At 35.0% G+C, this 12,221-nt stretch overlaps 1 protein-coding gene across 2 annotated transcripts in view; it reads left to right on the forward strand.

The window, feature by feature from the left end:
- USP14 (ubiquitin specific peptidase 14) overlaps positions 1 to 12,221 on the forward strand; it is a 47,997-nt gene that overhangs the window by 13,955 nt on the left and 21,821 nt on the right. For both annotated transcript variants that reach the window (XM_058556850.1, XM_058556849.1), the window contains exons 4-5: positions 6,470 to 6,574; positions 7,325 to 7,428. In XM_058556850.1, coding sequence (XP_058412833.1) covers positions 6,470 to 6,574; positions 7,325 to 7,428 — 209 coding nt within the window. The remainder of the gene's footprint in view (positions 1 to 6,469; positions 6,575 to 7,324; positions 7,429 to 12,221) is intronic.

Raw genomic sequence — 12,221 nt, forward strand, 5'->3', positions numbered from 1 at the left:
ACTATCTTTACGTTTCTTGCAGAGCATATCTATGAATTTTCTCTGCTTTTGTTTTTCCGAAAAGCTCTTTGTTTCACCATTTTTTGTTGTTGTTGAGGAAGATTGTTCCTGAAGTAACATCTGTTGCTCATCTTCCTCTTTCTGCTTGAGGAAGATTGTCGCTGAGCTAACATCAGTGCCACTCTTCCTCTATTTTTGTATGTGGGATGCTGCCACGGCATGGCTTGATGAACGTGGCTTGATGAGTGGTGCTTAGGTCCGCACCCAGGATCCGAACCTGTGAACCCTGGGCCGCTAAAGCAGAGCGCACAAACTTTACCACTATGCCACTGGGCTGCCCCCAATTTCACCTTCATTTTTGAAAGACATTTTTGATAGGTGTTGAATTCTAGAGTAACACTTTTCCTTTCAGTACTTGAAAGATATCGTCTGATTTGCATAGTTGCTATCATTGTCTTTGTTCCTCTGCATGTAATGTGTCTTTTTTCCCCTGGGTGCTTTTGATATTTTTCTCATTATTGGTTGTCAGCAACTTAATTACATAATTGTTTTGGTTGGGTTTTCTTTATGTTTGTTTGAGCTTCTTGGATCTGTGGGTTTATAGTTTTTATTAAATTTGAGAAATTTTTAGTGATTTCTTTAACTATTTTTTCTGTCTGTCCTCTCTCTCCTTTCTTTTCTTTTCTTTTTTTTTTTGAGGAAGATTAGCCCTGAGGTAACATTCGTTGCCAGTCTTCCTCTTTTTGCTGAGGAAGATTGGCCCTGGGCTAACATCCTTGCCCATCTTCCTCTACTTCGGATGGGATGCCACCACAGCATGGCTTGACATGTGGTGTGTCAGTCCACGCCTGGGGTTCCGAACCTGCGAACCCCAGGCTGCTGAAGCGGAGCGCGAACTTAACCACTACGCCACCAGGCTGGCCCCACTCTCTTTTCTTTTTTGAGACCACATAGTTACACATGTGTTGGGTAGTTTTGCCCATTGTGGAATTTCAGTCCATTTTATTTCTTTTGTGTGTGTGTGTGTGTGTGTGTGTATCTTTTCATCTGTTGATGGATATTTGTGTTTCTGCTTTTTGACTGTTATGAATAAAACTGCTGGGAACCTTCATCTTTGTACATGCGTGGTTTCATTTTTCTTGCATAAATACCTAAGCGTAAAATTGCTGGGTTGTGTGGTTAAGTATCTGTTTAACTTTGCAAGAAATTGCAGAACACTTTCCAAAGTGGTTGTACCATTTTATGTTTTCATGAGCAATATGTTAGAGATGCAACTGCTCCACATCATCAGCTCCATTTGATGTTGTCAGTCATTTTTATTTTAGCCATTCTGGTGGATGTGTAGTGATACTTTCTTGTGGTTTTAGTTTGCATTTCTTTGATGGCTCATGATATTGAACATCATTTCATGAGCTTATTGGCAACTTATCTTTTTGTGAAATGTCTGTTCAAATCTTTATTTTTTAATTGGATTGTTTTCTTTTAATTGAGTTTTGAATATTCTTTACAAGTCTTTTGTGAGATATATGTACTGTAAATGTTTTCTCCTGGTCTGTGGCTTTTCAGTCTTTTTAATAATATGTCTTATTGAGTAGAAGTTTTTGATTTTGTTGAAGTTTAATTATCAATTTCTTTCTTCTTTGGTTTCTACTATTTGCATCCTATCTAAGAAATCTTTGCCTATGTCAAGGTTACAAGAGATTTTTTTTTTATGCTTTCTAAAACTTTTATAAGTTTTAGCTTTTATATTTAGATATATTATCTGTTTTGAGCAAACTCTTGTGTTTGTTGTGAAGTAATGATTGAAGTTTATTTTTTCCACATGAATATTCAGTTGTATGAGCACCTTTGTTGAAAAGACTGTCCTTTCCCGTTGTACCTCAACACTTTTGTTGAAGATCAGTTGACCACACACATATCGGTCTCTTTCTGGATTCTGTTCTTTTCTATTGATTTGATTTCTACCTTTACACCAATATGCATCCCCTCACTGTCTTGATTATTCAAGACTTGAAATCAGGTAGTGTAAGTCCTGTGATTGTTCTTTTTGAAAACTGTGTTGGCTATTCTAAGACCCTTGCACGTCTGCTACACATTTTAGATTGAGCTTGTTGTTATCTACCAGAGAACCTGCTGGGATTTTGACTGGAATTACATTGAATCTGTATATCAATTTGGAAGATCTTAATATTGAGTCTTCTAATCTACAAATGTGATATATACTTCTCCATTTATTTAGATGTTAAAATTTCCCACAACATTTTATATTTTCAATACAGGATCTTATACGTATTTTGTTAAATATATCCTTAAGTATTCCATGGTATTTGATGCTGTCATAAATGATATTTTTCAAAAGTCTTTCTCTAATTGTTTGTTACTGGCATATAGAAGTGGAATTAATTATTCTATATTGACCTTGTATCCTGTGACTTTGCTGATTTTACGTATTAACGTCTTAGGTTGATTTTACGTATTAACGTCTTAGGTTGATAGTGGACATCATTGCTTTTTTTCCTGATTTTAGGAGAAAAGTCTCCAGTCTTGGCTGGAGGTTTTTTATTGATGTTCATCATCAGGTTGAGGAAGTTCTCTTCTGTTGGTAGTTTGCTGAGAGTTTTTATCACTAATGGGAGTTGAATTTTGTCAAATACTTTTTCTATATCTATTGAAATTATCATTTGTTTTTTATCCTTTAATCTGTTAATGTGGTGAACTACACTAACTTTTTAAAATAGTAAACCAACCTTATATTCTTGGGGTAAACCCCATTTGGTCATTATGTATGACCTTTTTATATATTCCTTTTTTTTTTTTTTTTTTTGGTGAGGAAGATTTGCCCTGAGCTAACATCCATTGGCGATCTTCCTCTTTTTTTTTGATTGAGAAAGATTTGCCCTGAGCTAACATCTGTTCCTCTATTTTGTACAAGTGATGCCTCCACAGCATAGCTGATGAATGGAGTAAGTCTGCGCCCGGGATCTGAACTGGTGAACCTGGGCTGCTGAAGTGGAGCACACGGAACTTGAACCACTCAGCCATAGGGCTGGCCTCTATATTCCTTTTTATATGTTGCTGAATTCTGTTTAGTACTATTTTGATAAAGATTTTTGTGTCTCTTTTCATGAGAGAGATTGATGTGTAGTTTTCTTGAATTGTCTTTGATTTTACTGTCAGTGTAATGCTAGCCTTAAAATGAGTTAGGAAGCATCCCCACCTCCCCTCTTTTCTGAAAGAGCTTATGGGGCTGGCGCCATGGCATAGCGGTTAAGTGCGTGCCCTCTGCTGCTGGCAGCCCGGGTTCGGATCCCAGGTGCGCACCGAGGCACCGCTTGTCAAGCCGTGCTGTGGTGGCGTCTCATAGAAAGTGAAGGAAGATGGGCACAGATGTTAGCCCAGGGCCGGTCTTCCTCAGCAAAAAGAGGAGGATTGGCGTGGATGTTAGCTCAGGGCTGATCTTCCTCAAACACACACACAAAAATGCATGCACTCCGCTGAAAGAGTTTATATTATTTTTTCTTTAACTGTTTCATAGAATTCTCCAGTGAAGCCCTCTGGGCTTGGAGCTTTCTTTGTGAGAAGACTTAATTGGGAATTTAGTGTCTTTAATAAATGTAAGACTATTCAGATGTTATGTTTTTTTGCATCAGTTTTAGGAATTTGCATCTTTTAAGGAATTGGTCTGTTTAATTTGTTGAACTGATTGGCTGGCGTAATACATTCTTTTTATCTCTTCTGTAATCTGTAGTGCTGTCCGACTGGGTCTGTGTCCCGCCCCCCCATCCCTCATTCGCAAATTGTGATTTCTCTCTTGTTTTCTTCATCATCTAGCCAGAGGTTTGTCAATTTCATTGATTTCCCCTCTCCCCCAAGAATCAAGTTTTGCTTGTTCATTTATTGTTTTATTGATTTCCCCTCTGCTTTATTCTACCTTTTACTCTGGTTTTGATATCTATGTTTTCTAGCTTCTTAAGGTAGAAGTTTACTGAATTTATTAATTTTAAGCCTTTTGTGTTTGTTTTATGTTTATCATTTTTGCCCATTTTTCTATTGTGTTTGCTTTAGTGTTTTTTTTTTTTTTTTTTTGGTGAGGAAGATTGGCCCTGAGCTAATACCTGTTGCCAATCTTCCTCTTTTTGCTTGAGGAAGAGTGGCCTTGAGCTGACATCTATGCCCATCTTCCTCTATTTTATATGTGGGACACCGCCACAGCATGGCTTGTTGAGTGGTGTAGGTCTGCACCAGGTATCGGAACCCGGGCCACTGAAGCGGGGTGTGCTGAACTTAACCACCATGCCACCAGGCTGGCCCCCCCTTAGTGATTTTTCTTTTAGGTGCTTTTGTATAGTGTAATTTTTTTTTCTAGTTTGTCCTTTTTTTTTTTTTTTTTTTGTGAGGAAGATCAGCTCTGAGCTAACATCTGCCAATCCTCCTCTTTTTTGCTGAGGAAGATTGGCCCTGGGCTAACATCTGTGCGCATCTTCTTCCACTTTATATGGGATGCTGCCACAGCATGGCCTGACAAGCGGTGCCTCAGTGCATGCCCGGGATGCCAACCCGGGCTGCCAGCAGTGGAGTGTGTGCACTTAACCGCTACGCCACAAGGCCGGCCCTCTAGTTTGTCCTTTTAAATTTTGATTGTGGTAGTGTTTTACAGAAGTTTTCAAGATTTATGTAGTTAGTGACATCAGTCCTTTTATCTTTTATATTAATTTTAGAAAATCTTCCTGCATGGCAAATTTTTTTTTGATTCCCTTACATGTTTTGTAATTATTTGTTTCATTTTTTTTATATTTAAATTTTTAATTTGTAATTTGGATATGGCATGCCATGAGAGGAAGAGCTCATAGTATTTTTTTTCTGAATTATTGTCTACTTTACCTCAGCATTTTTCATTGTCTAATCTATTTTCTTAATAATTTTAAATGGTTGTTTTAGTCTTCTTTCTTCTTTTCCAGAAATTTATTACTGTTGTCATGGGTATGAATTTGCTACATCAATGAATTAGTTTCTAAAGTTTCAGAAAGGAGTTTCGTTAAATTTATGTAATAATTTAGAGTCACATCTTTACAGTAATTTTTCCAGTGCAGAAACCTGTCATGTCCTTCAATTTCGGTGTTTTTTATATCCCTAAATAAAGCAAAGTTTTCTTATTAAAGTATTACATATTTCGTCTTATGTTTACTCTTAGATATTTGTTGGCATTTTTTCTTTTCTATTGTATTTTCTGACTGGCTATTGCTAGTAGATTCTTTAAATATTTGGTTTTCCTGAGACGGTTGTGTTTGGAAAAAGGTTCTTTAGTGATAGCTTAGTACTGCTTTGCAGTTATCTTATAGAAAATTTAGTAAAAATAACAATTGATAGGATGAAGGTTATTGGATTTCAACATAGGTACTCTTAAGACTATGAGTTTGTTGGCTTTATTAATTTTCTAATTTTAATCCTTGTTAGATATTTTTATTTTCTCTTACTTTTTTTTTTTAAACTTCCACTTCTGGCGATTTTTGTTTTTTGTTTTCCCTACCCTTTTCTTGGTTTCATGTGTTCATGTCTTCCAATTAAGATATTAAGTAAGATGTTGTTCACATTTCAGGATTATGAGTTTTAGGGTGACAGTGGCTTCATTGTTCTTCTATTCTATGGAATGTTATGTATATATTGAGGGTAAATACTCCCTTAGGTTAATAATGTGTAGAATTATAAAATTAGATATTTTGAACTAATTTATGTGTTTGTTTTGATGTTTTCCAATAATGGAAACTTCAGTGCTCTCAAAATATTTCTATTCAAATGTAAATAATTGTTACAGTTACAAATAGATATTCACAGAAAGAATTTTATCAGTGCTTAGTTTACTTGTTATGGGGAGAAATTGTGCCACTAAATGTTAATGATCATTTGAAGAATTCTTTCCCCTCCAATATTATAAACATTCTCAACTTTCTTTATGACAATATTTATGTTTTCCCTTAGCTTTATTGAGGTATAATTTATATAGAATAAAATTCACCTATTTTTAGTGTACAGTTTGATGAATTTCGTTAATTTTATACGGTCACGTAACCACCACCACAATCAAGATATAGAAGTTTCACCACTCTGAAAAGTTTCTTTGTGCTTCTTTGATGATAAGCAGATGACCTCTGGCCTGAAGCAGCCACCCTAGTATTTTTTTTTTTTTTGACAATTCAGTAAGTTTTAGTATATTTACAGAGTTGTGTAACCTTCACCACAATCTAATTTTAGAACATTGCCGTCACCCCAGAAAGAAATGCATACTCATTTAAATTGATTCCTTCTTTCCACCTTTAGCTCTAGCAACCACTAATCTACTTTGTGTCTCTATAGGTTTACCTAGTTGGCAAGTAGAAGCAATATGTGTTTATCTGTGTCTGGCTTCTTTCATTGAACATAAACATGATCAACTTTTGAGCATTTTCATAAAATAAATTTTGTTTTTAAACAGGGAATGACTCTACTAATGATGGGATCCGCAGACGCTCTTCCTGAGGAACCCTCAGCTAAAACCGTCTTTGTGGAAGACATGACAGAAGAACAGTTAGCATCTGCTGTAAGACATACCACATTTTAAATATTTGACCTCACTACCTTTCAGAAGTGCGGTTATTAAGATGACTTTCAAAAAGTAGCATCTAAATGTTTTGAAGATTTTATATTAAGATGTATGTTTTTAGCAGTAAATAAAAGTTTTACTTTTGAAGTTGGCTTAAGGGGTCCTTCCATAATTGGATAATTCATTATAAAGTCAATATCTGTAATAAATGTGTGTCTTGCAGATAGTTCCATTTAACTATTTACTATTATTTTGTGGGAAAACGAGCTCAAAGAGGTTAAGTAGTTTAAATGCTGGGATATTTAAATTCTTAAAACCTTCTGTGTTGAAAGTACATAACAATTTATCCTTAATTTAAATAATGTTGGTTTAGAAACTGGTCAACACATACTTGTCAAATGTTATTTATTTTTTACCACCTACCATTTATGTAGCGCCATTCTTTTTTTTGAAGTGTTTCTATGCGTATTTTGTTACTTTGTTCTAATGAGAAGCCCTGCAAAGGAGGCAGGACTGATATGATTGTTGTTTTATTATTTTCAAGAAGGGAATTAAAACAAAGAATGATTGTCAGCATGATGCAAGTAAAAATTTTTGTTGGGAAAGTAAAACGTTACTTTAGAGTGAAGTTGGAGTATAAGTTGGTATGAGTTGGTAAATTGTATTTGCTTCAAAGTGTGAAGTTTAGTGATTTATATATGCTATGTCATTTCATAAAAAATCATTTAATCCTTTTCCTTAAATCAGATGGAATTACCATGTGGATTGACAAACCTTGGTAACACTTGTTACATGAATGCTACAGTTCAGTGTATTCGTTCTGTGCCTGAACTCAAAGATGCCCTTAAAAGGTAAGACAGAAGAGAAATGTTTTAAGTCGTCTTGGGTGAGGGAGGTCACGTTTGGATGAGTAGTGTTGTTTGGTGTATATATATATTTTTTAGCAGCTTTATTGAGATATAATTCATTTATCGTACAATTCACCCTTTTAAAGTATTCAATTAAATGGTCTTTATTATATTTACAGGGTTGTTTAACCATCAGCACAATCTAATTTTGGAATATTTTCTTCCCCCCTAAAAGAAACTCATTAGCAGTCAGTCTACTCTTTATACCCTTCTAACCTCTAGCTCTAAGCAACCATTAATCTACTTTTCTGTCTTATAGATTTGCCGATTCTGGACATTTCATATAAATGAAATCATAGAATGTGTGGTCTTTTTGTCATTGGCTTCTTTTACTTAGCATAATGTTTTCTAGGTTCATTCACGTTGTAGCATGTATACTTCATTCCTTTTTATGGCTGAATAATAATCCATTGTATGGATAGACCACATTTTGTTTATCCATTCATCAGTTGATGGACATTTGGATTGTTGCACTTTTTAGCTATCATGACTAGTGCTGCTTTAAACATTCAAGCACCAGTTTTTGTGCAGATGTTTTGTTTTCATTTCTCTTGGTTATGAGTGGATTGCTCGGTCATATGGTAACTCTATGTTAGCATTTTGAAGAATTGCCAAACTGTTTTCCAAAATGGCTGCACCATTTTACATTCTCACTAGCAATGTAAGAGAATTCCAATTTCTCTGTTTCTGTGCCAATCCTGTTATTGTATGTCTTTGATTATAGCCATCCTAAGGGTGAAATAGTATCTCATTGTGGTTCTCATTTGCATTTACCTAATGGCTAGTGATGTTGAGCATATTTTCATGTGCTTATTGGCCATTTATGTATCTTTAGAGAAATATCTGATCAGATCCTTTGCCTATGTTTTAAATGGTTTGTCTTTTTATTATTCAGTTGTAAGTGTTCTTTATATATTTGGATACAAGTCCTTTTTCAAATAGATAATTTGCAAATATTTTCTTCCGTTTTGTGAGTTTTCTTTTCATTTTCTTGATGGTATCGTTTGTAGCACAAAAGTTTTAAATTTTAATGTAGTTTAATTTTTTTCTCCTTTTGTTGCTTGTTTTTTTTTTTTTTTTGGTGTCATGTAAGAAAATATTGCCTAATTCTAGGTCACAAAGATTTACTCCTATGTTTTTTTTTTTCCTTTAAGCGTGATGTAGTTTTAGCTTTTACGTTTGGGTCTATGATGCATTTTTAGTTAATTTTTATGTGTGGTGGGAAGTAGGCGTCCCATTCTTTTTCATGTGGATATCCAGTTTCTCTAGTACCATTTGTTGAAAAGACTAATCTTTCCCCATTGAATTGTCTTAGCCTCTTTGTTGAAAATCAACTGACCATAATGTATGTAATAAGTAAAATTTATTTCTGGACTCTCAATTCTGGTCTAGAAATAAATACATTGATTTGTATGTCTGTCCTTATGCCAGTGAGTAATGGTTTTTAAAAGAAATAAAACTTGGTTTTTATACTACCGTACAAAAGATAAAAGAGTAAACAATTATCCGTATTTTGAGAACCTATGAAGTAGTCTATAAATGAGGGTCGCTTCTCTTCAGTGAGTATAAATGTGTAACTTAAAAAAATATGTAACTTAATTCTGAATAAATTTATTACAATCGTCTTGATACATACATTTCTAGTTCTTAGTGTATGATAGAATTCTAAACTGCATTTTGAATTCTTGGACTTTATGAATTTTGATTTTTTTTTTTTCCTTAGCGGCTTGTGAAATACTTTGATAGAACTGAGCAGTAGAGAGGAAAGAGGAGGATTATGCAGAAATCTGAGAGTAACTGAAGGTTTTCTAAATTTCTCTGGAGTGAATACTTGTCAGGTATTTATAGGAGGTTGCCTGGGTTGCAGCTGATGTATTATCAGTGAACAAGACACAGTACCTGTCTTCAAGGCACTTACAGTCTAATTGAGAAAGGCTATCAAGTAAACAGATACTGTTTCAGAACTGTTTTGATGGGAAATGTTAAAGTTAGAGTTAACTTTTCTCAGAGGTTCGTAGTTATTTCTCCACTATTTTAGTGTGCCCGTAGTTACTGATGAGAGGTCTAATATCAATCTTGATTCTTATTCTTTTTTGTTAAGTTTTAGGGTTTTTCTCTCTATTTTTGTTTTTTAAAGTTTTCCAGCAGTGTAAGTGTGGGTTTTCTTTCATTTATCTTGTTTAGCTGTCAGTGGGCACTTTCAGTCTGAGGATTCTTGTCCTAAACTCTGGGACATTCTTGGCCATTATTTCTTCAGATGTTGTTTCTCCTCTATTTTATCTAGCTTCCACTTACTTTCTAAATATTAGAATTTCTGGATCTATTTTTCATGTCTCTTTTCTTCTCTGTACTTTGTATTTATTTTTGTTTGCTGTGTTCTGGGAGAATGCCTCAGTTTTGTTATACATTTCACTGATTTGTATATTAGCTTTGTTTCACAACTGCTTATTTATCACAATATTTTGTTCTTTTTTTATAATCTCCTTAATTTTTGGACATAATTCCTGCTTTTATTTCTCTGAGGCTCTGAAGTATTCTTATTTAAAGGGTTTTTTCCTGTTTGGTCCTTTAACTCTGTTCTCTTTGGATGTAAGGATTGATCTTCCCTCATTTGTTGAAGATTGTGTTCTTATCTTATGCAACCATATTCTCTTCCTTATGTCCCGATTACAAATTATCTGAATGAGTAGCTTGCTGGGCCAGCTCCCTGACCTACAGGGTGCCTAGTTGGATAGACTTGCCTTACTTTCAAGACTTCCCGTTTACTTCTTTCTTTCATCTGGGATACCTTATAGCCTCTGTTCCAAAGAGAGCTCTCTTTCATGTTTTGGAGTTATTGCTCTGAGTTTTGTATAAGCAGGGGATTTCATCCTGTTGATTTTGTTTTTTGAAACCAAATGAAGTACTTTTTGAATTTTCAGTTTTTGCAAGAGAATGGAAGCCCTTGTACTTACTAACTTAATCGATACAAGATGACATGGATAGAATTGTATGTCTTTGGAAAAATGGCACTGACTGATAAAATAGGAATGAAAGAAGAGAGAAAAATTCCATGAAAGGTGTTTTACGCTGGCAATGCTGAAGATCATCCTCAAATACTTAAAAGGTTTTTATTTGGCAGGTTCTAGAGAGTGAGATGTATAATGATGAAGGGTAGAAAGAAAGAGCATTTAAGAGAAATAGACTGGATTAGCTGAAGAGGCTGTGAGGGCCAAGAACTATAGCTGTAGGTAAAATCTGGTTTGCTTGATGCTGCCCAACAGTGGAACCTTATTGTAATGTGGGAGTTGTAAATTTAGAACCTAAAGTGAAAAGTGTATATAATAAAAATTACCCTTGAAAACACTGTAAGTTACTCATAAAAGATAGTACAGTTGTTCCTCGGTATCCTTTGGGGGTTGATTCCAGGACCCCTGCAGATAACAAAATCTGGATGCTCAAGTCCTTTGTATAAAATGGTGTAGTATTTGCATATAACATACGCACATCCTCCCGTACGCTTTAAATCATCTCTAAACTATTTATAATACCTAATACAATGTAAATGCTATGTAAATAGTAGTTATACTGTATTGTTGAGGGAGTAATGACAAAAAAAAAAGGTCTGTACATGTTCATTACAGACACAGCCATCATAGGCCTTTCGATTTGCAGTTGGTTGAATCCGCAGATGCGGAACTTGTGATGTGGAGTGCCAGTGGTATCACATGGCCATATTTTTGTCTTGCTGGAGACTGGCAAGTCAGTTTTTTTCCATCAGCAATTACTAGATTGCTATTTTACGTTCATTTTCAAATTTGTATAGGAATGACTTGTTCTTGATAAGAACTTACCCATAAAATTGGCTGAACTCAACCGTGTTTTGGCATTTTAAATACATATTTTCTGTATCTTTCAGAGTTAGTTTTGCTAATTTGTGTTTTCCTATGAATTCTTTTTTTTTTTTTTGTGAGGAAGATCAGCCCTGAGCTAACATCTGCCAATCCTCCTCTTTTTGCTGAGGAAGACTGGCCCTGGGCTAACATCCATGCCCATCTTCCTTCACTTTATATGGGACGCCGCCACAGCATGGCTTGACAAGCAGTGCTTCGGTGTGCGCCCGGGATCCGGACGGGCGAACCCTGGGCTGCCAAAGCAGAGCACGCGCACTTAACCGCTTGCGCCACTGGGCTGGCCCCTCTATGAATTTATTCTTATCTTTTTAAACTATTTTAGCATAGGAGTTACTCAGTTTTTGGACCTGCATGTTTTTTCCCCATATTCATTTCTTATTTGTTATACATATATATTTTTTCCCTTGATCATCTTGCCAGAGGTTTGTGTGTTTTATTTTTCACAGAATCGGCTATTAGATTTATTCACTTAGTTCTTACACTTGTCTGATTCATCCTACTTTTGTTTGTATTAATTTCTTATTTCTATATTCCTTAGGCTTGTTTTATTGTTTTCTAACTTCTTAAGCTGTGTGCTTGGATTATTTATTTGTGCTTGTGTAGCAATGAAAGTATTTAATTCTGATGTTCTTGTTCCCTATTCATTACATAAGGCTATTCAGATGTTTTAAAAGAAACACTATAAAATCTCTTTATCTTTTCATTTTGGCTCAAAGTTTTTTGTTTGTTTTTTTTTAATTTTTATTTATTTATTTTTTCCCCCAAAGCCCCAGTAGATAGTTGTATGTCATAGTTGCACATCCTTCTAGTTGCTGCATGTGGGACTCGGCCCCAGCATGGCCG

This window comes from Diceros bicornis, chromosome 16 (assembly GCF_020826845.1).
Source record: "Diceros bicornis minor isolate mBicDic1 chromosome 16, mDicBic1.mat.cur, whole genome shotgun sequence".
Classification (NCBI taxonomy): domain Eukaryota; kingdom Metazoa; phylum Chordata; class Mammalia; order Perissodactyla; family Rhinocerotidae; genus Diceros; species Diceros bicornis.